The following is a 20965-nucleotide window of genomic DNA, read 5'->3' on the forward strand; positions in this document are numbered from 1 at the left end:
CCAATTAACCACCAGAAAACCAGAAGTGGTGCTGTGGTGCAAGTGGTAGAGCATTTACCTTGAGCTGAAGAGCTCAGGGACAGCACCCAGGCCCAGAGTTCAAGCACCACAACTGGCCAAAACAAAACATTTTAAAGCCCTCTGCTTTTTCCTGTACATTAATACATGAGAAGATTGACTTCAGGATCCCTTTGGAAACCAAAGGCTGAAAATATCTCAAGTCTTTATATAAAACAGCCTAGTATTTACATATGTCATGCATCTTCAAGTAAACTTTGAATCATCTCTTCATTACTTATAATGTCTAACAATGTAAATGCCATATAAATAAAAGCTATATTATATAGATATTTTCTGTTTTTTCTGGTCTTGGGCCTTGAACTTCATGTCTGGGGGCTGTCCTTGAGTTTTGTGCTCAATCATATCACTCTACCACTTGAGCCGCAACTCCACTTCTGGCTTTTTTTTTGTAGTGTGGTGGAAACAGGAATCTCACGAACTTTTCTGCCTGCGTTGGCTTCAAACTATGATCCTCAGATCTTGGCCTCCTAAGTAGCTAGAATTATGGGCATGAGGCTACTGGCACCCAATTATGGATATTTTCTGAGGGATGAAGAACTCCCAGATAGGGAGGGCCAGCTATATTATGTATTTCCTGTCCAATTACCAAATATGCTAGAATATACAATGTTTCTGCTATAACACAATTAGTGTGAATTCCTGAAAAAACTCACATTTTGCAAGAGTTTTGGGGGAAATCTGGAATGAAGTACTCCACTCAAAACATATCAACTGCAAGGTACAAGTGGCTCACATCTATAATCCTAGCTACTCAGGAGGCTGAGATCTGAGGATCACAGTTCAAAGCTAGTCCAGGCAAGGAAAGTCTGTGAGACTCTTATCTCCAATTAACCACCAGAAAATCAGAAGTGGTGCTGTGGCTCATGTGGTTGAGTGCTGCTTTGAGCTGAAGAGTTCAGGGACCATGCCCAGGCCCAGAGTTCAAGCACCTCAACCAACAAAAAAATAAAAACATAAACAAAAACACCTATCAACTGACTCACAACTGTAATCCTAGCTACTCAGGAGGCTGAGATCTGATGATCATGGTTCAGAGCCAGCCCAGGCAGGAAAGCCCACGAGACTCTGATCTCCAATTAACTATCAAAAAAGCCAGAAGTGAAGCTACAGCTCAAGTGGTAGAATGCTTAGCCTTGAGCAAAAAAGTCTCAGGAACAGTATCTGGGCCCTGAGTTCAAGCCCCAGAATTGGCATTTAAATAAGAAGAAAAAAGAAAACAATAAAAACCTTATCAACATCAAAATCAGTAAGTGAAAATATTGAGTGGTCATTTAGGCACAGGACCATGTGGCTCTCTGTATAGCTAGTGGCTAACACAAGAATATCAAAAATACATAAAAACAATGTACAGTGAACCAAGCCTGGCAAATACTAGGTGGACAAGAGCTCTAAGACAATAGTCATACAAGGGTACAACTTCATCTGTCTGGGGAGGGGACCAGAGAAGGTGACCATTGTCACACACACACACACACACACACACACACACACAAGCAAGCATGCACACACATGCATATACAGAGAGAGAGACAGACACACAGAGAGAGAGCATTAAGCACTGGTGACTCACACCTGCAATCCTAGCTACTCAGGAGGGTAAGATTTAAGGGTGTCAGTTTAAAGCCAGGCTGCACAGGAAAGTTTGTGAGACACTTATCTCCAACTAACCACCAAAACTAAGCCAGAAGTGGAGCTATGACTCAAGTAGTAGAGCGATAATGGGTAAGGGACAGGGAGGGCCCAGGCTGTGCTTTTCAGCTCCAGTACTAGAACAAAAAAATAAGAAGACTGAGAGAGGGAGACAGGGAAGAGAAAGATAGAGGGAAAAAAGAGGAAGAGGAAGAGGGAAAGGAACAGCAAGATAGGGAGAGGGGAAGGGAGAAGGAGAGGGAGAGATGGGTGGTTAGCTAAGGCTCTATCTTGTCCTGTTCAAGGTCAAAAGTAAGTCAGTTCCTATTATCTTTGCTCTGTTTGCTTAGGAAAATTTAACAAACCAAAACAACTTCTACTTTCCACAAACATCTTGTTCCTTTTCACCAATCACATTAGAGATAGGCTGCCTCACAGAACAGAGCATGCAGTATTCATATCCTCATCTGAGTGGGCCCAACACCCTTGTGGGGGCAGCCTGCTGTCCAGGAGCAGAGAGGCTTGAAACCTAGAGTAGAAGCTTTCCTCCATCTTACAGCTCAGCTCTCTACCTTTTAAGGAAGTAATTCCTAGGCAGTAATGTGACCACAGAGTCAAACCAGCAGCAATGTGTGAATACTTACATATAATATGTTGGGTAGAGTCCTTCAAAATACCAGCAATGTTTTTTGGCTTCTGAGCACTAGAAATAGAAGCAAGAGAAATTTTGTTAGTGGTAAGTAGCTTGCATGTTTCTGAGAAGATCTTGCAAAGGTTACAAGGAAGGTGGAGATGATATTGCTCTAAACATAAAAAGCTGTGGGATCCGGGGAGAGACCCCCCTCCCCACTTTTTCAAAAGCTTCTTTCTTCAAAAGTTTGAATAAGCTGGGCACTAGTAGCTTCCACCTAGAATCCTGCACTACTCAGGACTGAGATCTGAGGATCATGATGCAAAACTAGCCTGAGCATGAAAGTCTGTGAGATTCTTACGTCCAATTAATCACCAAAAAGCTGGAAGTAGAGTTGTAGCTCAAATGATCAAGCACCAGCCTTGAACAAAATAAAGCTAAGGAGTAGCATCCAGGCTCTGAGTTCAAGCCCCAGTACTGGCACCAAATCAAAAAATTAAGTTTTTGTAAGGGACTAAAACACAGGAAAGCATCTATTTTTCTAACTTTTCACATCTTAAAAAAAAAAGGGGGCATATAAATTTAGTTAAACTTTCCAACTTGGGCCTGGCAGAATGACTCCCACAAAGAAAGGTTCCCACAAAGGGCTGTTCTTCCATCAACAAGATGGTGACCCAAGAATATACCATCAATGTTCACAAGCACATCCAGGGAGTAAGCTTTAAGAATTGTGCCCCTCGTGCACGCAAAGAGAACTGGAAGTTTGCCATGAAGAAGATGGGAACCCCAGATGTGTGGACCAGGCTCCACAAAGCTGTCTGGGTCAAAGAAATAAGGAATGTTCCATATCAGATCCATATATGGTTACCCAGAAATTGTAATGAGGATGAAGATTCGCCAAACAAGCTCTGTACTTTGGTTAAACTATGTCCCGGTTACCACATTCAAATGTCTACAGGTTGTCAATGTGGATAAAAACTAATCAACAAGTGTCAGATAAAGCAATAAGCCTGAAAATTAATTAAAAAGGTAAATGATCATCAGGTGCTGGTAGCTCACGCCTGTGATCCTAGCTACTAGGAGGTTGAGATCTAAGGATCGTGGTCCAAAATTAGCCCGAGCAGGAAAGCCATGAAACTCTTATCTCCAATAAACCATCAGAATACCAGAAGTGGTACTGTGGCTCAAGTGGTAGAGCCCTTGCCTTGAGCTGAAGCGTTCAGGGACAGTTCTCAGGCCTAAAATTCAAGCCCCACAGCCAAAAAAACGAAAAAAAGAAAAAAATAAGGTAAATGATAGACAAACTTTTTATTTTTTATTTTTAGTCAGTTATGGGGCCTGAATTCACGGCTTGGGTGCTGTCCCTGAGTGTTTTTGCTCAAGGCTAGTGCTCTGCCACTTTGAACCATAGTGCCTCTTAATAGTTTTCTGGTGGTTAATTAGAGATAAAAGTATCATGGACTTTCTTGCCCCAGCTGGCTTTGAACTGCTTTCCTCAGATATCAGCCTCCTGAATAGCTAGGATTACAGGTATGAGCCACCAGCGCCCAGCTGACAATACTTTTTTGAAAAAAAAAAAAAAAAAAAGATAAGGGTACTGGGGATCTAACTCAGGGCCTCAAGCGTGCTAGCAGGAAGTATTTTACTTGTATACAGTATAATACCTCAGATTTATAAAACATATATGCAATAAAGCACTAAGACTTCTATTTTTGTTTGTGGAAGACATTTCTTATAGTGTTATCATTTCCAAGTCTTTATGTTTCACAGTATTCCAAAAAGCCATCTAAAAGACCATTCATTCTGTACTGGCAGATCTATGTCTGCCTAGGTCAGAATTCCCTCAGCAACATCTGGCCCAGATGTGTTCTCAAACGCAAGAAGAGAAAGGAGAGGGAGGGGACAAGGAAAGACAATGAACTCCTGCTTGGAGCTTTCCACACTATATCCTCCACCTGATCTGGGCAAAGAAAAGGGCAGGGCAAAGAAAGGCAGGTGAGTCTGATCTTGGAGCTGAAGGCAGATGCCACCCTACTGGTTCCTATCTCCTCCCCACAGTGAAGAAGACAAACCAAACTTATCAACTACTCAGGGAGATCCCAAAGCAGAAATGCTCTCTCCTTACCTGAGCAAGGATTTTCTGAAATATTTCCACTCATCCCACTTATTTTTGTAATTTACCACTTCTTAGCTCTCTGATCCAAGTTACTGGCCTCTGTATATGTAAATAAACTTTTAAAACTGTAATACAAAGCTACTACCATTAAGAACTCAGGTTTAAAAAAAAACGGAAAAGAAAAAAAGTTTGCTTTGGGCCCCCACAAGGGCTTACTGTCTTGTAATGCCCCATTCCTCAAGGACAGAGGGTACCCAGATTGGTCAGTCCCTTCTTGGTTTGCCCCAGATCCAGCAGGTGGATGAAGAGGCCCTCCTGCTACAATCTAACTAAGAGAGAAATAGACCCAAATTCTACAGCTGCATGCCAAGGCAGAAATAAATTCAAATATTCTGTGTTACTCTGGCTAAATTAGATGGGTTAGAAAACTAGCATGAAACAGTGAGCTTTATGGAATGTGCTTTAAGACACTCAGAAGCAAACTCAGTTGGCTTTCAGTGACCCAATTTTATTAATGAGAAATGAGTTTAATTTAGCCTAGGTTAGCTCCTGTCTACTTCAAGAAATGAGGTTCAGACAGCCGAAGAAATCAATTTATTTGGGCAGGAAAGAGCAATTTCAGTCCTCTGGGGCTAAACTGAGAAACACAGAGTGTTTATTTCTTGTGGCATTTTAAATGGATCTTCTTAATTACCTATCACCACCAAGGAAGACATACCCAAGAATCTGACACCCAAGGTCTACATAATTGGGAAACAGGCTCCCTTGGTGGCTGCTGGACCCACCCCTTTTTTTCTGCAGTCCTTGCTGCTCCTACAGGCAGCTCTTTGGGGACAATCTACAGACTGATGAGCTGGGGCTCGTGGTGGCTGGTAAGCATGGTAATGGAGCAGGGCGCCTGTGGCTCACGTCTGTAATCCTAGCTACAGAGGCTGAGATCTGAGGATCATGGTTCAATGCCAGCCAGGGCAGCAAAGTCTGTGAGACTCCTATCTCCAATTCACCACCAGAAAATTATAAGTGGCCCTGAAGCTCAAGTGGTAGAGCACTAGCTTTGAGCTGAAGAGCTCAGGGACAGCACCCAGGCCCATCTGAGCACCAAGCTCAATGTTCAAGCCCCATGACAGACAAAAAAAGAAAACAAAATGAGTGAAGCTGGAAATAAAGACACTTGCTTTGGGACTTTTTTTTTTGTCGGTTGTGGGGCTTGAACTCTGGGCTTGGGCGCTGTCCCTCAGCTCTTCAGCTCAAGGCAAGCACTCTACTGCTTGAGCCACAGCACCATTTCCGGTTTTCTGGTGGTTTATTGGAGATAAGAGTCTCATGGACTTTCTGCCCGGGCTGGCTTTGAAGCACAATCCTCAGATCTCAGCCACCTGAGTAGCTAGGATTACAGGTGTGAGCCACCAGTGCCCAGCGGGACTTTTTTTAAAAGGGGCTCCCTAAACCTAAGCTGCCACTTGTTTGTTTTCTCAATTTACTTTATTGTTATTATAAAGATGATGTACCTCTGTACAATTACATGAGTAAGTAATGAGTTCATTCCATACAGTATGTTCTGTTCCCTTACTCTCTCCCAGTCCCTGCCTCCCATCTCCACCCGTGAGTTGTATAATCCACTTTCCTCGATTTTCCAGTGAGATCCACTGCTGCACCTTTTCACCATTTATCTGGAATTCCGTACCCTCCCTCCACTCTCCTGAAGACATACACATGAATACACCATACATTAGAAGAAGAAAAAGAAGAGGAGGAGGGGTAGGGGGGAGGGGGAGGAGAATGACAACAGTGGCTCACGCCTGTAATCCTAGCTACTCAGGAGGCCAAGATCTGAGGATAGTGGTTCAAAGCCAGACTGGGTAGGAAAGTCCATGAGACTCTTATCTCCAATTAACCACCTGAAAACCAGAAGTGGCACTGTACCTCAAGTGATAGAGCACTTGCCTTGAGCTGAAGAGCTCATGGACAGCACCCAGGCCCAGACCACCACCACCAACAACAACAAAAAAGAATCACCAAAAAATTAAAATTAAAAAGGAAGAAAAAGAGAAATCAATCTTGTTTCCATATCTTGGAGTTCATATATAGGCACATAAGCATTGTTTCTTTGTGTTTCTCTCCTGAGTATCCTCTTTTGATTTCACCATGTGTATCTAGAATCCTGTATAATTTATCGCATCCCAGTATCTTTTATATCTAATTTCTGCCTGTCAGAGAGAACATGTGCCATTTGTCTCTCAGCTTGGCTTACCTCAGTTCACATGATTTGTTCTACTTCCATCCATTCCTTGAAAATGAGATAATTTTATTCTTTCTAATGGCTGTATAAAATTCCATTGTGTATAGGATCCACTCATCTATTGTGGGGCATCTGGGCTGTTTCCATATGGTGGCTATTGTGAATAGTGAGCCACCTGTTTGGTATGCCAGTCCTACACCTCCTGATTTCCAGGATAGCATCAACAACAACAGAAAGAAGAGAGGCAGGATCCTCCCTTCACACTTTCACACCTGTAGTCCTAGCTACTCACAAGGCTGAGATCTGAGGATCAAAGTTTGAAGCCAGACCAGGCAAGGAAGTCTGTGAGACTCTTACCTCCATTAACTACCTGAAAACAGGAAGTGTCTCTTTGGCTCAAAGTGGTAGAGCACTAGCCTTGAGCACAAAAGCTCAGGGATAGAGCCCAGGCCAGAGTTCAAGCCTCCAACCAACCTAAAAAAAAAAAGTAGGATCAAAATATTTTACATTTTAGAAAAGATTCTTTTCATCTAGAGAGGGAATGATTTTATACTTTTGAATTTACATTGTCTCTAGACTATGTGAAGAGCAGGAATACCATGTGATAGATTCAAAACCTGAGGCCTTGATTTTCTTCAGTTAGAATCTCCCTATGTATATCAGGCTGGCCTCAAAGTCACTATCCTTCTGCTTTAATCGTCCATGTGCTAGGATTATAATTGCATACCATTATGTCTGGCTTGTGTAAGCTTTTGAAATTTTCTATTATTTAGAAAACTCTTAATTCTTTTTGGTAGTTGAACTTAGTATAGACATAGATGATAGAAATAGATAGCTAGAACAATATATACATGTAACAATATATGTGTGTAACTATAAATATATTACTGAAGTGAATACTGTTGACAGAATAAAAATTGTGAAGTCACATTAATTCATTGAAAAACACTGAACAAGGCATCAGAAGTTCTGGTAACTTTTGCTGTTAACTCTTTCCTTCAAGAAATAGTTCAATACCGGGTATCACTGCACAAGAGGACCAGCCCTTGGGGTCAAAATGGACAGAATGCTCTACAGGGGCAAAGACATGGAGACAGGCAGAGACAGAGACAGACAGAACCACAGAAAAAAAGACAGAGACAGAGAAAGAGGGAGGGAGGCTCCTGCTAGGAACAAGCAGGATCAAGAGCCACACGTTGGCTTTCAATAGAGTCCATATCCTTCAAGAAAGAATTTGCAAACCAAATCCAGATGTACCAGAAGCATCAGGATGAAGGCAAAGCCAGATAGATGTAGCCATGAAGCTGAGATCCATAGAAGAATTTGAGAAGCCCACCAATGATGGTGGGCTCTGAGGTAGCTGAGAAAAGGCAGAAAGAAAACACTGTGAAGTTCCCCTCCAAAAAAAAAAAACATGCAGTAAAAGAGCAAAGGACTTCTGAAGAAAGATGAACCAAATAACTAGACACCAGCCTCTCATTGCTTTCTTGCTCTTAAAATAGAACACACTCTGACTGTCTTAAATTTTCACTTCATGAAGAAAATAATAAGAAAATATGCCTTGGCTGGATGGATCTCTTTTGGGTCATCTGATCCTTCAACCAACTAGCATCTTGTTTCCTCCATGTGAATCTTTTTTTTGTGGGGGAGGGGGAGAGTCCGGTCGTGGGGCCTGAACTCTGGGCCTGGGCACTGTCCCTCAGCTCTTCAGCTCAAGGCTAGCGCTCTACCACTTGGGCTCTGGGCCTGGGCGCTGTCCCTCAGCTCTTCAGCTCAAGGCTAGCGCTCTACCACTTGAACCACAGCACCACCTCCGGCTTTTTTCTTTTTGCTTATGTGGTGCTGAGGAATCGAACCCAGGGCCTCATGCATGACAAGGCAAGCGCTCTACCACTGAGCCACCTTCCCAGCCCCCTCCATGTGAATCTCGAAGTAAGCTTTCTTTTCTTTTTCTTTTTTTTTTTCCTTTTGTCAGCCGTAGGGCTTGAACCCAGGGTCTGAGCACTGTCCCTGAGCTTTTTTGCTCAAGGCTTGTATTCTATCATTTGAAGCCATTGTGCTACTTCCAGTTTTCTGGAGGTTAATTGAGGTAAGAGCCTCATGAACTATCCTGCTTGAGCCAGCTTCGAACCATGATCTTCAGTAAACTTGTTTAATCCTGGAGCAAATGATCTCTAAGGTTCATTTTGTTGAGAGACATCTGTCATATATGCAGAAGACATGCTTCTGTTTTTTTTTTTTAAGGACAAAGATTGAAAGGGATGACATTGATCAAGATGCATTGTATGCATAAACCGCTTTTTTAAATGGCAAATTCTATGAACAACTACTTAGAGATAATTTTAATAGAGCTATCAGAACAGCCTTAGCAGTTCCTATATAAATAAAAAATAAATTATTTTGATTGGAAAAAAGTTTAACCACATACTTTACATTTCTGTAGTATTCAATTTTTCAAAATATTTACAAAAAGAGTAAACCCCTTTCCACAAAAAAAACCATAAAAATTTTTACAAATTATATAAGCTAAAATATCCAGTCAATTTCATGGTATTTGTCTTATTCCCCCAAATCTACACCTTTTATAAGATACTATCCGCATTTCCTAAAGGACTGTCTGTCTATATAAACAGAACATAGGTTTGCCTGTTTTCTGTTACTTGGGAGGCAGTGTTAGAAGCTAGGACATTGAAAGAGACTCTGGGTAAAACAGTGTAATATTTCCTCCACATTTACAATGGACATAATCCTAGCATAGCTAACTATTTCTAAGACATTAATTATTAACAAATCATCCAGGATTCTGAGGAAATCCTTTTGTCAGAAGCAACTCAGTTGAAGGAATCTATAATCTCACCTAAGACAGTCTGTCAAATATACCTTTATGCAGGGAAGAACGTATTGGGATATCTATAGATGTAGCTAAGCCATCCCAAAGATAGATACCCATATTTAGGCAGGATCTAAATAAACCCCAAAGAAAAATCCTTATTATCTCTAACAGTAATCCTCATATTTACACAAACTCTTCTCCATCAGTGTGTGCAGAATATGAGAGGACCCATGATGTCAAGGTAATAAAGCAATGAGTCCTCTCCTAATCCCCAATTAAGAGAATAAGGCAGTAATGATGGTTCGTTCATACCTGTAATCCAAGCTACTCAGGAAGCTGAGACAAAAAGTCATTAGGTGGAGCTGTGGCTCAAGTAGTAGAGTGCCAGCCTTGAGTGAAAAAGCTAAGGGACAATACCTAGGACATGAGTTCAAGCCTTAGTACCAGCACACTCTCTCTCTCTCTCTCTCTCTCTTTCACACACACACACACACACACACACACACAGGTCTACCACAGTAAGACTGATTAATTGAATTTGTGAGAACTGAAGCCTGTGACTTTGGAACACACAGGACTAAAGAGTCAGGTCTAAGAAATTCAAACCAAAGTGGATTTAAATCTCCTTTGGTTCAGTGCATGAAATGAGGTAGGACCTACAGATGAATCACAGACAAACTGAAAAACCAGTGGTTCACTAACATTTAGAAAGAAAGGCTTCTTATTTTACTGGTCTTGGCAATAGTTTTAACCGCAGTCTGTGGAAAGCCAAAGAATCCGCAATTTGCTTTGAGATGGTGAGACAGCCCCAGAGGGAATGTCCCCCTGACACGGGCATTGTCAAAGGGGAGCGGCTCCTTGCTGTGCCACAGAACCATTTTCCCATCCATCAAAAGCTGAACCTGACACAAAGGCAAGGAGATCCCAGCTGCACTCAGTTCCAGCTCAATTAGGGAGGGTCCTTCCCCACATAACCCAAACACAAGACAAACTCACAGTCAGCTAATAAAGGGAGTCCCTTAGTCGCTGGAGAAATAGAGACAAGGATTTATGCAGGGGATGGCACATAAGTCTCTCAGGATCTCTAAACTTCAATTAATAAATAGGAGTAATCATGCTTTAAATTCCCATACTGGAATTCTCATCTGTTTGCAAAGTGTTAATTACTTAATCCTGGGGTTTTATGGGCAGTCTGTATTTCTTTATCAGCAGACATTAGTTATTCAAGAGCAGAGTTCACTGTGACATTTCCGCATATCCCCCTCTAGTTTACCCCCTCTATAATTCTCCCTTCTCCCACTTCTCCTTCTTGAAACAACTTCAACAGGTTTCATTATTCTATTTTCATGGATGCCTATCAACTATGTCCACTATATTCATCCCCATTCACCTGTTCCTTAGCCCTCCTCTTGTTGTGATAGATGGCAAAAAAAATAGTAGCTGCTTTAAATATAGACTGTTTATTATCCACAGATGATTTTCAAATGAGATGACCATCCTAGGAACTATGTAGGATATCCATGTACAAATGAGTAAAGGAAGCTCTCAGAGAGCTGATATAACTTCTAAAGATAACACAGGAAGCAAGCACAAAATTGGGATTAGATTTAAGGTCTGTGGTTTTCTATGTGTGTGTGTGTGTGTGTGTGTGTTCTCTGACAGGAAATGGATGTTGCAATTTCCTGTGTCATCATAACACATAATTTTGTCCTTTGGGATATTTGCTAAATCTTGCTTAGGGAACAGAGATTTATTGTATCATTTCACTATCTAAAGATGATGTTTGCATCTATATAAAAGACCCAACACCTTCAAACCCCGCAAACCAATCCTTATGATTTATTAGAGATGATCTTGCAGTATCTTTCGATTCTTACTGCTATCATTTTTACTGCATCTCTAAGAGCAAAAGCAAGGCACATGAGGGTGGCCAAAATCTTCACTAAAAAGCCTACATGTCTGCTCAAAATGACTACAAGCAAACCTGAGGGAAAGCATCTAAAGTTCATGCAATCGGCAATTCATGAAAAAAAAATCCTCTTCCAGAAACTCAGAAAAGTTATAAATTGCTAAAAGTACTTGGGTCACAGAACAATATGAAAATGAATGTATGGGCTTCAGCCAAAAGGGTCTGTGTGACAATTTTTCCAAATGCTTCAAAATCTCATTCATTCAAAACCTGGTAACTAGAAGATTTAATTAGAATGGTCTGCAAACAGCAATAACAGATGGAAATAATAGTGCTACTGTTATTATTGGCTGGCAATAAATGAATATAATCAACCTTGATTATGGACCCAACTCAACAAAAGCAATGAATAGAGACCAAATTTTCAGATGTCTCCCTAAGAACTAGAAAGCCTCTCTACATTTGAATGTTTTGGCATGAGTGTAAGGGCACATTAAGGAGAAGATGTGACCACCTGACATTCTCTGGTCATCTTCTTTGGTGATACCAAAGGAAAAGACTGTGAAAAAGTACAAGAAGACTAATTTGAAAACTTTTGATAAACCTCGATTTGTCCATTAAAGGACAAGAACATATTAACAAGGCTAGTTACTTCCATCTACTGTGTCCCAGAAATAGAATAATACATAGCCACTCCTCTCCTGTTGGGTCTTCAAGCTCTGCCAGCAAATCGAAATCTTCATTATCAGACTAAGGGATAATTAACAACTTTTCATTTTCGGTAAACCAAAACACCTAGAAAGATTAAGAAGTACTGCAGATCCAAGAACAAAATGCCAAAAAAAAAAAAAAAAGCATGAAGGTTCCATAACATACCCTAATCATGTGACTTCTATTTCAGAAAGTGTATCAGACTCTGCTGACATATAAATTCATAATAAATCCTCACTAGAAGGATTACAAGAATCATGGTTAAATAAAGACCTACCTGTTAAAGTTAAAACTCACTAACATCTCTGTGAATAGTGGCAGCACAGAACCTGCGAAAGTCACTGTACTGAGTTAGAAAGATTTGTGCTAGCTACCATATGCCTAAGGCAGCCTCTAGCGTAGTAACAGACCCTGGTATGGGAAAAATGTGACTCAAAATTCCATTTCCATTTCAATAAAACTGGCCTTGTTCCAGGACACACCTTGCTATCATCATCTTCCCAGGAAGGTGTGGGAAACTCATGGCATCCTAACAAGTTCCACATCCCCTCAATTCTGAGAATCTGGTAATATTACCTACATCAGCTCTTTGCCAAAAGGTTAAGAACCTCTGGTATCTGGTAATATCTAAACCAAAGATAGAAAGCTATTACCTTGGCTCTAGGAGACTTTCTAACTTAAATTGATTTAATCATAAATGTTAAGGGAATACATTTTCACAGACCTATTTTGGGGAAAAGAAGGGGTCAGTTCAATGTCGTCTTCAATTACTATGTATTTGAAAGTATAATCATGCTCCTTTCTCTGGGGTTACAATTCAAGACTTCCAGTGGATGCCAGAAACTAATATATATGCTAATAGAGTATACAGTATATATTATATACTCTAGATATAGTATGTTTTTCCTCCACCTACAACTAATGATAAAGTTCAAATTATCAATGAGGAACAGGAAAATATTTACAACTAATAATAAAATAAAACAATTAAACAGTGCACTGAAACAAAACATAAATATAGTTTATACCCCTTTCTCTCTCAAAGTATCTTACTGTACTGTGTGGTTCTTTCAGACTCCTGTGCTACAGGTGTCTGAACCTATGCAAAATGGAATTGGTCTAAGGATAACAAGTTTGAAGTCAGCCCAGGCAGGAAAGTCTGAAACTCTCATCTCCTAATAACCACCAAAAAAGCCAGAAGTAGGGGCTGGGAAGGTGGCTCAGTGGTAGAGCGCTTGCCTTGCATGCTCGAGGCCCTGGGTTCGATTCCTCAGCACCACATAAGCAGAAAGAAAAAAGCCGGAAGTGGCGCTGTGGCTTAAGTGGTAGAGTGCTAGACTTGAGCTGAAGAGCTGAGGGACAGCGCCCAGACCCAGAGATCAGGCCCCACAACTGGACCAAAAAAAAAAAAAAAGCCAGAAGTAGTAGAGCACTAGCCTTGAGCAAAAGAGCTCAGAGATAGTACCCAGGTCCTGACTGAGTTCAAGCCCCAAGACTAGCACCAAAAAGAAAAACAAAAGGTTCCATCAACTACTTTCAGGCTCCAACATAGAAGGCTTGGTGCAACTCCATGTCTTCTGTGGAATGAGGCGCCCACGTGTTGCTCCAAAGGACAGTACGCATGGGAATCAGGCAAACAGATTTCCCTTTCTCAGAAACCTCAACAGTGTTTACCCCATAACTAATATTCACTTGGGGACACATTTATCTAGGAACATTTAAAGTAATTTCCTTACAATACTTCTGTGACTTAGATTTCTCTCTACCACTAAAGATAAACACCCTATTCTGATCAGGATTCTTAATTGTGCATTGTCTATCATCTGTTTCTAGCCACAGAAAAGAGAAGTGGCAGTGTTGTGATATGCCATTGGGGAACCTTCTAGATAAATAGGCGCTGTCCCTGGGCTCTTCAGCTCAAGGCGAGTGCTCGCTTGAGCCACAGCACCACTTCTGGTTTTCTGAGTGGTTTATTAGAGATAAGAGTCTCACAGAGTTTCCTGCCCAATCTGGCTTTGAACCATGATCCATAGATCTCAGCCTCCTGTATAGCCAGGATTACAGGCGTGAACCACTGGTGCCCGGCTCCTCAAAAGCTCTGTACTTTTGTTTCCTAGATCTTGGGGTTACTAATGCACCAGTATATCAACCCATTGTACCACACATCAATTTCATCTAACTGATTTCTACTCATCAAATTTCTTTGTAAACACAAATCTACCAAGAATACTAATGACCACTTTCCTTCCCTCAAGCCATCTGGGCCCCTGACATTTGAAACATTTGAGAATTTCCTATAAGCATGTGCATTCAGCAGCTGAGTGTTGCGCTGGTTTGAATATGGTTTACATTTATCATCCAAGAGTTCATAAGAAAGTAGTTGGATACCCACAGTGGTGACATAAGAAGTAGAGGACCTTTTAAGACATGGTGTTTAGAAGTAGATAATTAGGTCATCTGGACACCAACTTCATAAGAGATTAATGTAGTTATTAATGTTTCGTTTTCATGAGAGTAGATTATTAGCAAAGATCAAATCTGGTGCCCGAAGTCCTCTGGCTTCCTGTTTTCAGTATGTGGCCACTTCTGCACACATCTGTTTATCTCCTTACTTGGCCATTCTGTTCTAACGTAGATAAGGGAGCTTCTGCTGTCACTATGCTGTGGTATAGAGAAAAGGGCCTTCTCCATTGAGTTTGAAAAGATAGGGCTGTCTGATCCTGAACTTTTGGCTTCTAAACTGTGAGCTAGATAAATAGCCTTGAGTAATTTTTTTTTTTTTTTTTTTTTTTTTTGTCGGTGATGGAGCTTGAACTCTGGGCCTAAGCCCTGTCCTTCAGCTCTTCAGCTCAAGGCGAGCATTCTACCACTTGAGCTACAGCACCACTTCCGGTTTTCTGGTGGTTTATTGGAGATAGGAGTCTCACAATCTTTCCTGCCTGGGCTAGCTTTGAACCATGATCCTCAGATATCAGCCTCCTGAGTAGGTAGGATTACAGGTGTGAGCCACCAGTACCTGGCTAGGTAATTTGTTATAGCAACATAAAATGTACTAATAAAAGGTGTTCATTTCTGCTCTCTCCCCTTATTCTCCTTAAAAGGAAGCCAATGACCAGTGTGTACAAAGTGAAAGGGGAAAAAATGAAAAGAAAGAAAAATGAAAGGAAATAGGTACCAATGTCTTCCTGGACACATGGTCAGAGGGCCGTTCTCACATTTCATGGGTTGAGCCTCATGATCTTGCCCACTTGTGACTGTTTTGATTACTGACCTTTGCTCTCTGACCCTCCCCATATTTTCCTCTTCACTTTTTCTCCTACTGAGTGTATGTGGTGAGTACATAAAGAAGTGGGTAACAATATCCACAGGACCTTTGCTTTGAATGATATAAATAAGCAGTGGTTTGTGATGTTCTACATCATTTCTCAAAGAATATAACTCTGTCTGCTAGCTCCATTTGCTAATCTTTCTAATAGTAGCCACTCTGTCTACCTTGTTAAAATCTGAGATGGAAATCATTTCCAGTGGCTTTTCTTTTAAGGGATGGAGAGGGAAATAAGATAACATGGTAGCAGAGTAAACGTGAAAATATAAAGATTACAAAACTTTCTGGAAATACATTAGATAGACATTGATTGGCTTTACTAGTTACACACTAGATTCTGTTGACAAATCATTTGATTCTTCATTTATTTATTCATTTATTTATTTTTGACAGTACTGGGTCTCGACTTAGTCTCATTCTTGCTAGCCAGACATTCCACCACTTAAACCAGGTACCTAGCCCATCATCTAGCTAGCTAGCTAGCTAGCTGTCTGTCTGTCTGTCTGTCTACTTAGCTAATTAGCTAGCTTTCGTTATTTCTCTAGTCTAGTATTTTTGCCTAGGGCTAGCCTTGGATAATGATCCTCCTATATCTATGACTTCCTGAATAGTTGAGATTACAGGCCTACGCTACCTCAGCTGGCTTACTGATTTTTTTTCCAGGCTGGCCTAATGTCTCACTGACCTCTACCTTCTGACTAGGATTATAGTTAGAGCCAGGGCACTTGGCATTACTCATATTTTTGTTTGTTGGTTGGTTGTGTGGCTTGAACTCTTCAGCTCAAGGCGAGCACTCCATCACTTGAGCCACAGTGCCACTTCTGGTTTTCTGAGTGATTTATTGGAGCTAAGGGTCTCATGGGCTTTCCTACCCGTGCTGGTTTTGAACTGTGATCCTCAGAGCTCAGCTTCCTGAGTACCTAGAATTATAAGCATGAGCCACAGGTTCCTGGCTGGCATTACTGGAATTTTTAACTTAGGGCTTTCCATTTAAGCCATACCTACAGGCCTTTTTGCTTTAGTTATTTTTCAGATTGGGTTTCATGTTCTTGTTTGAGATGGCTTCAGACCAAGATTCTCTTCCTATCTATGACCCTCATATAACAGGATTACAGGTGTGAAACACCATACCTGACTTGCTTTTTTGAGTTATCATCTTACTAACTTTTTGCCTGGCCTTGCACTGCAAGCCTCCTTTCTCTGCCTCCTTACTTGTTTGGATTACAGGACTGAGCCAAAATGCCAGCCCTGTTGCTTCACTTTTTTAAAGAGTTTTTACACTGTCTAGCCTTGTCCAGTGCACAATCTAGTGATGGTCACCTTATGGCTTAGTCCTTTTGTTGAACCAAAAGGACCTTTCTCCAGCTGTGGAAAGGGACCTTTTTCCAGGTGCGTGGAATCTTTTCACAGGAACTTTATACCAGACATGGTCAAAATCAATGGCTTCTGTCCACCCAAATATTTTCCCTTTTAGGGAAAAGCACACTGCTAACTCCCTTACACCAGCCAAACAGCATCTGCATCTCCTCTTCTTTCTACTTATCCAGGTGTCCTCCAGTCCTGTCTCCTCCCTTTTTGTCCTGCCTTGTCATTAAGGAAATCACCCATTGCTGGCCAGAAGATGAACAGATAAAATGTGTGACCTGACTGGTGGAAGAGGAAGAAGATGCAAGTAGAGACCAGGAGACATGGGAAAGCTGGACCAGTACCAGAGTCACTCCAGCATGGAGCTCCCAAGACCTCCTTGCTTTGGGGCAATAGGGGCATATAGTTAAAAAAAAGGTTTCATGTTCAAGTTTTCTATAACATCACATTGGACACCCTCAGTAGCACTTCTGTTTTTTTAGAACTATATCCTAAACTCTGGGCCAGGCTTCAAAAAATGCAACCATCAGCCAACCACTGAAGTATATAAGATTCTTTGTGTTCAGCTCATTGTCACGAGGGTTCTAGGAAAGTTACAAGCTAAGGAGAGCGAGCAGGATCTCAACTAGAGTTACACACCCCTGACTCAACCTCAGGAATGAAACTGCAAGAAAGAATCATTGGTGTTCCATTTGCAAAGCTAGGGATCTGACTTGACCCTTAGTGCATAGTGGTAATCAAAACAAACGACATTCGAAGGGGGCCAATTAGCAGGGGGATGAGATGAGAAAGTAAACACTGTGTACATGCCCCAAAGCACAAACCTACAAAAGCCTTTCCTCCAAAAGAGAACAAAGAGTGAGTGGGACAAGGAGAGCCCATTTTGAAAATGCAACCAATTTTAAGAGATGCTTCTATTAAAATGACCTGACAGAAAACAATGAAATTTAGGCAGCATCTAGGAAGATTATACACCCCATAGTAGTCTGCCAATGAGGAACCGGGGGATGGGCCTGCACAAGATGAGGATAACATACTTACAGTGACTGCACACAGTGGGCTTGTTCACAAGAAACCCAATCTTACAAGACTGCCATGAACAATTAAAGTCTCACTTTCACTGTGTTTCACGTCTCTGAGTCCATTCTTTGAGTTTGGAAGGGTGAATGTGTTTCTCACGAATCCAATTACAGTACAAAACATAAATACAACGAAAACTCTGACACCTGACTTTAACTGCAGAATTGCTGCCATTTCGCCTGTTAAAGGCTGATACTAACATCTATCTCACTGAGGCTGCTTCAAGAATTGAATGAGCTAATGTGGATCAAAGCACACACACACACACACACACACACACACATACACACACACACACACACAAAGATCTATCCTCCTTTCTTTCCCAGCCCATTATGAAAAGCATCACCTTTCTCATAGCCTTTCCCCTCTCATTTCAACTACGAAAAACTACTAAGACAAAATTCCAATTTTTAAAGCACATGCTAAAGTTCATTGTCCCAACATCGATCTATTGAATATGTACTAATATATGCTGGAGCATAATAAATCAGGGCCACTATCACCTGCCCATGGCCAGTGGAAATCACAGAGTGGCAAGGAGTACTGCCCCGATGACACAGGAAGACCTGAATGTCTCCACAGCTGCCTGGCTCTGCCAGATCAAGCTGCCTTCTTCTGCTAGGACTTCAAGGGTCTCTTCTTCTCACAGATGTCATGGAGAACTTTTACTGCCCATTCTACTCTTACAGACACATCTCCAGCCCCCTCTTATAGCCAACATGTTTCTAAAACATAAACTAGTGCAAAGACCCTTTTGCTACAAAACAAGATGGAGAGACATTTGCAAATACTGTTGCTTATGTCCTTTATAGTTTGGAAAGCCCTTTGTTACTTGGATTTCTCTTCTCCAAATTTACTACTTCCTCCAATCCTTTTCAAAGTCCAAATGCAGATTTAGTCATGGTCCTTCCAACCATCAAAGCTTCACAAAGGTGTCCAGACTCAGTTCAATACCTTATTTAGGCTGATTTCTTTTTCTTTTTTTTTGGGGTGGGGGTCCGGTTGTGGGGCTTGAACTCTGGGCCTGGGTGCTGTCCTTCAGCTCTTCTAAAACAATTTTTCCTTAACAGTGCTTACACATGTTCTCAAAAGCTGAACATGCCTTTCTTGCTGGGCTGCACACACATGACACACAATGAAGTACCTCAGGTTCCACAGCACAGCTAACAGTCACTGTGCCTAAACTATGATCCTTTGTATTTAGTGACAAACCTAAGGATCCATCAAATCAAATTTGCAAGAAAACATGTACCTAAGTGTTTCACAAGGTTTTAGGTATAAAACATCTAGAGGGGGCTGGGAAGGTGGCTCAGTGGTAGAGCACTTGCCTTGCATGCATGAGGCACAGGGTTCAATTCCTCAGCACCACATAAGCAAAAAGAAAAAAGCTGGAAGTGGCACTGTGGCTCAAGTGGTAGAGCGCTAGTCTTGAGCTGGAGAGCTAAGGGACAGCGCCAAGGCCCAGAGTTAAGGCCCCACAACCGGGGCCTGAAACAAAACAAAACAAAACAAAAAACAAAAAAAAAATCTAGAAACTATTTAACTGTCCATAAGGAGAGGACTGATTTTAAAAAGATATGATTACATATATAATGAAATGGAATTCTTTGTAGCTCCCAGAAGAGTGTAGTGGTCTTGTTCTGTAGAGATGAAAGAATTTCCAAGCAACAATTCTTATGAAAGAAGGAAGAAACAAGATGTACAATTTGTTGTATAATGTAATCCCATCTGTGTATTTTAAACAGACTATTTGAGCATGCAAAATTTTCGGAGGGGCTGGGAAGGTGGCTCAGTGGTAGAGTACTTGCCTGGCATGCATGAGGCCCTGGATTCCTCAGCACCACATAAGCGGAAAAGCCGTAAGTGGCACTGTGGCTGAAGTGGTAGAGCGTTAGCCTTGAGCTGAAGAGCTGAGGGACAGTGCCCAGGCCCAGAGGTCAAGCCCCATGACCAACAAAAAATAAAAAATTTCAGAGGGCTGCATAAGAAGCTTGCTAATAGCTTCCTCTTCAGGGAAGGTCTAAGGTTGAGGATGTGTTTGTTGGGGAAAAGCGGAGCCCACACATTTAGCTCATTCCTCTTTTCTTAAAAACCATGTAGATAAATTCGTGTTGTCTAAAAAATTTAAATAATCAAACTGATTATCATTAAACAGAAACATGACCACAAGATCAGCATGGATAAAATACCTAGACTACTTAAGAAATCTACATAATACCTCTTATAACAAAGCTTTAAATAAACTAAGTCCAGTTTCACCCTATTACCCACCCTCCATCATGACCCTCAAAACAGAACTAATGGACTGTGAAAAGACAAGGTGTGAGGCTGAAAGGAAGAGAAACAAAAAGATATGAATAATTCACAAATGGATAATGAGCTCTGTCATGAGTGAGCTGAGTCCTGACAAAGACCCTACCCTGGACAAGAAGGGGTTCTTGCTCACTCTGACAGAAATGTGAGCTGTGAGGTACCCCTAGTAGTATGTCTCCCAGCCCCAGGCCTGTGAAAAACTCAGTAAAATGGGTGCAAAACTAACTATACAATAACTGACACAAATGAAAAAGCCCATGTGTGTACATGTACTTGTTATATAATATAAATTCAGGGTACTGATAGACATACTCATGGTTCATGGGCCCCCATGTGAAAAAAAATACTGAAAAGAACACTAATAAATTAACACACATGCATTTCCAAATTGGTGACTTCGTGCTCATTTTCTCACAGAAATGATGGTATAAATTTCTGGTTAACCAACAGATTTCTGTCTAGCTCTAAAGTAATTTAAATCCTATTCGGCCTTATTGCTTTGACCAGAACTATTTGCTGAGGGGATCTTATGCTTGCACCTATTTCCTCAGCACATCTCTGTATAGAAGGGTGAGACTGTGATTCAGGAAGGCTGTGTGGCCAGCCTCAGCTACTGATGTCACTTTGGGTCTGTGTTTTCATCAGCCTGAAGGATTAAGGTTGATGGATAAGGATTAAGGCTTAAGGGTTTAACCATATCCCAGGTTATACCTGCTTTCAAGCCACACAC

The 20965-nt window shown here is 41.3% G+C and overlaps 1 protein-coding gene across 1 annotated transcript in view; it reads right to left on the minus strand.

Annotated features, from left to right (window-relative positions):
- Vopp1 (vesicular, overexpressed in cancer, prosurvival protein 1) overlaps positions 1–20965 on the minus strand; it is a 73524-nt gene that overhangs the window by 37532 nt on the left and 15027 nt on the right. The window contains exon 4 of the mRNA XM_013035969.1: positions 2355–2413. Coding sequence (XP_012891423.1) covers positions 2355–2413 — 59 coding nt within the window. The remainder of the gene's footprint in view (positions 1–2354; positions 2414–20965) is intronic.

The sequence above is a fragment of the Dipodomys ordii genome, unplaced genomic scaffold (assembly GCF_000151885.1).
Source record: "Dipodomys ordii isolate 6190 unplaced genomic scaffold, Dord_2.0 Scaffold234, whole genome shotgun sequence".
Classification (NCBI taxonomy): Eukaryota; Metazoa; Chordata; class Mammalia; order Rodentia; family Heteromyidae; genus Dipodomys; species Dipodomys ordii.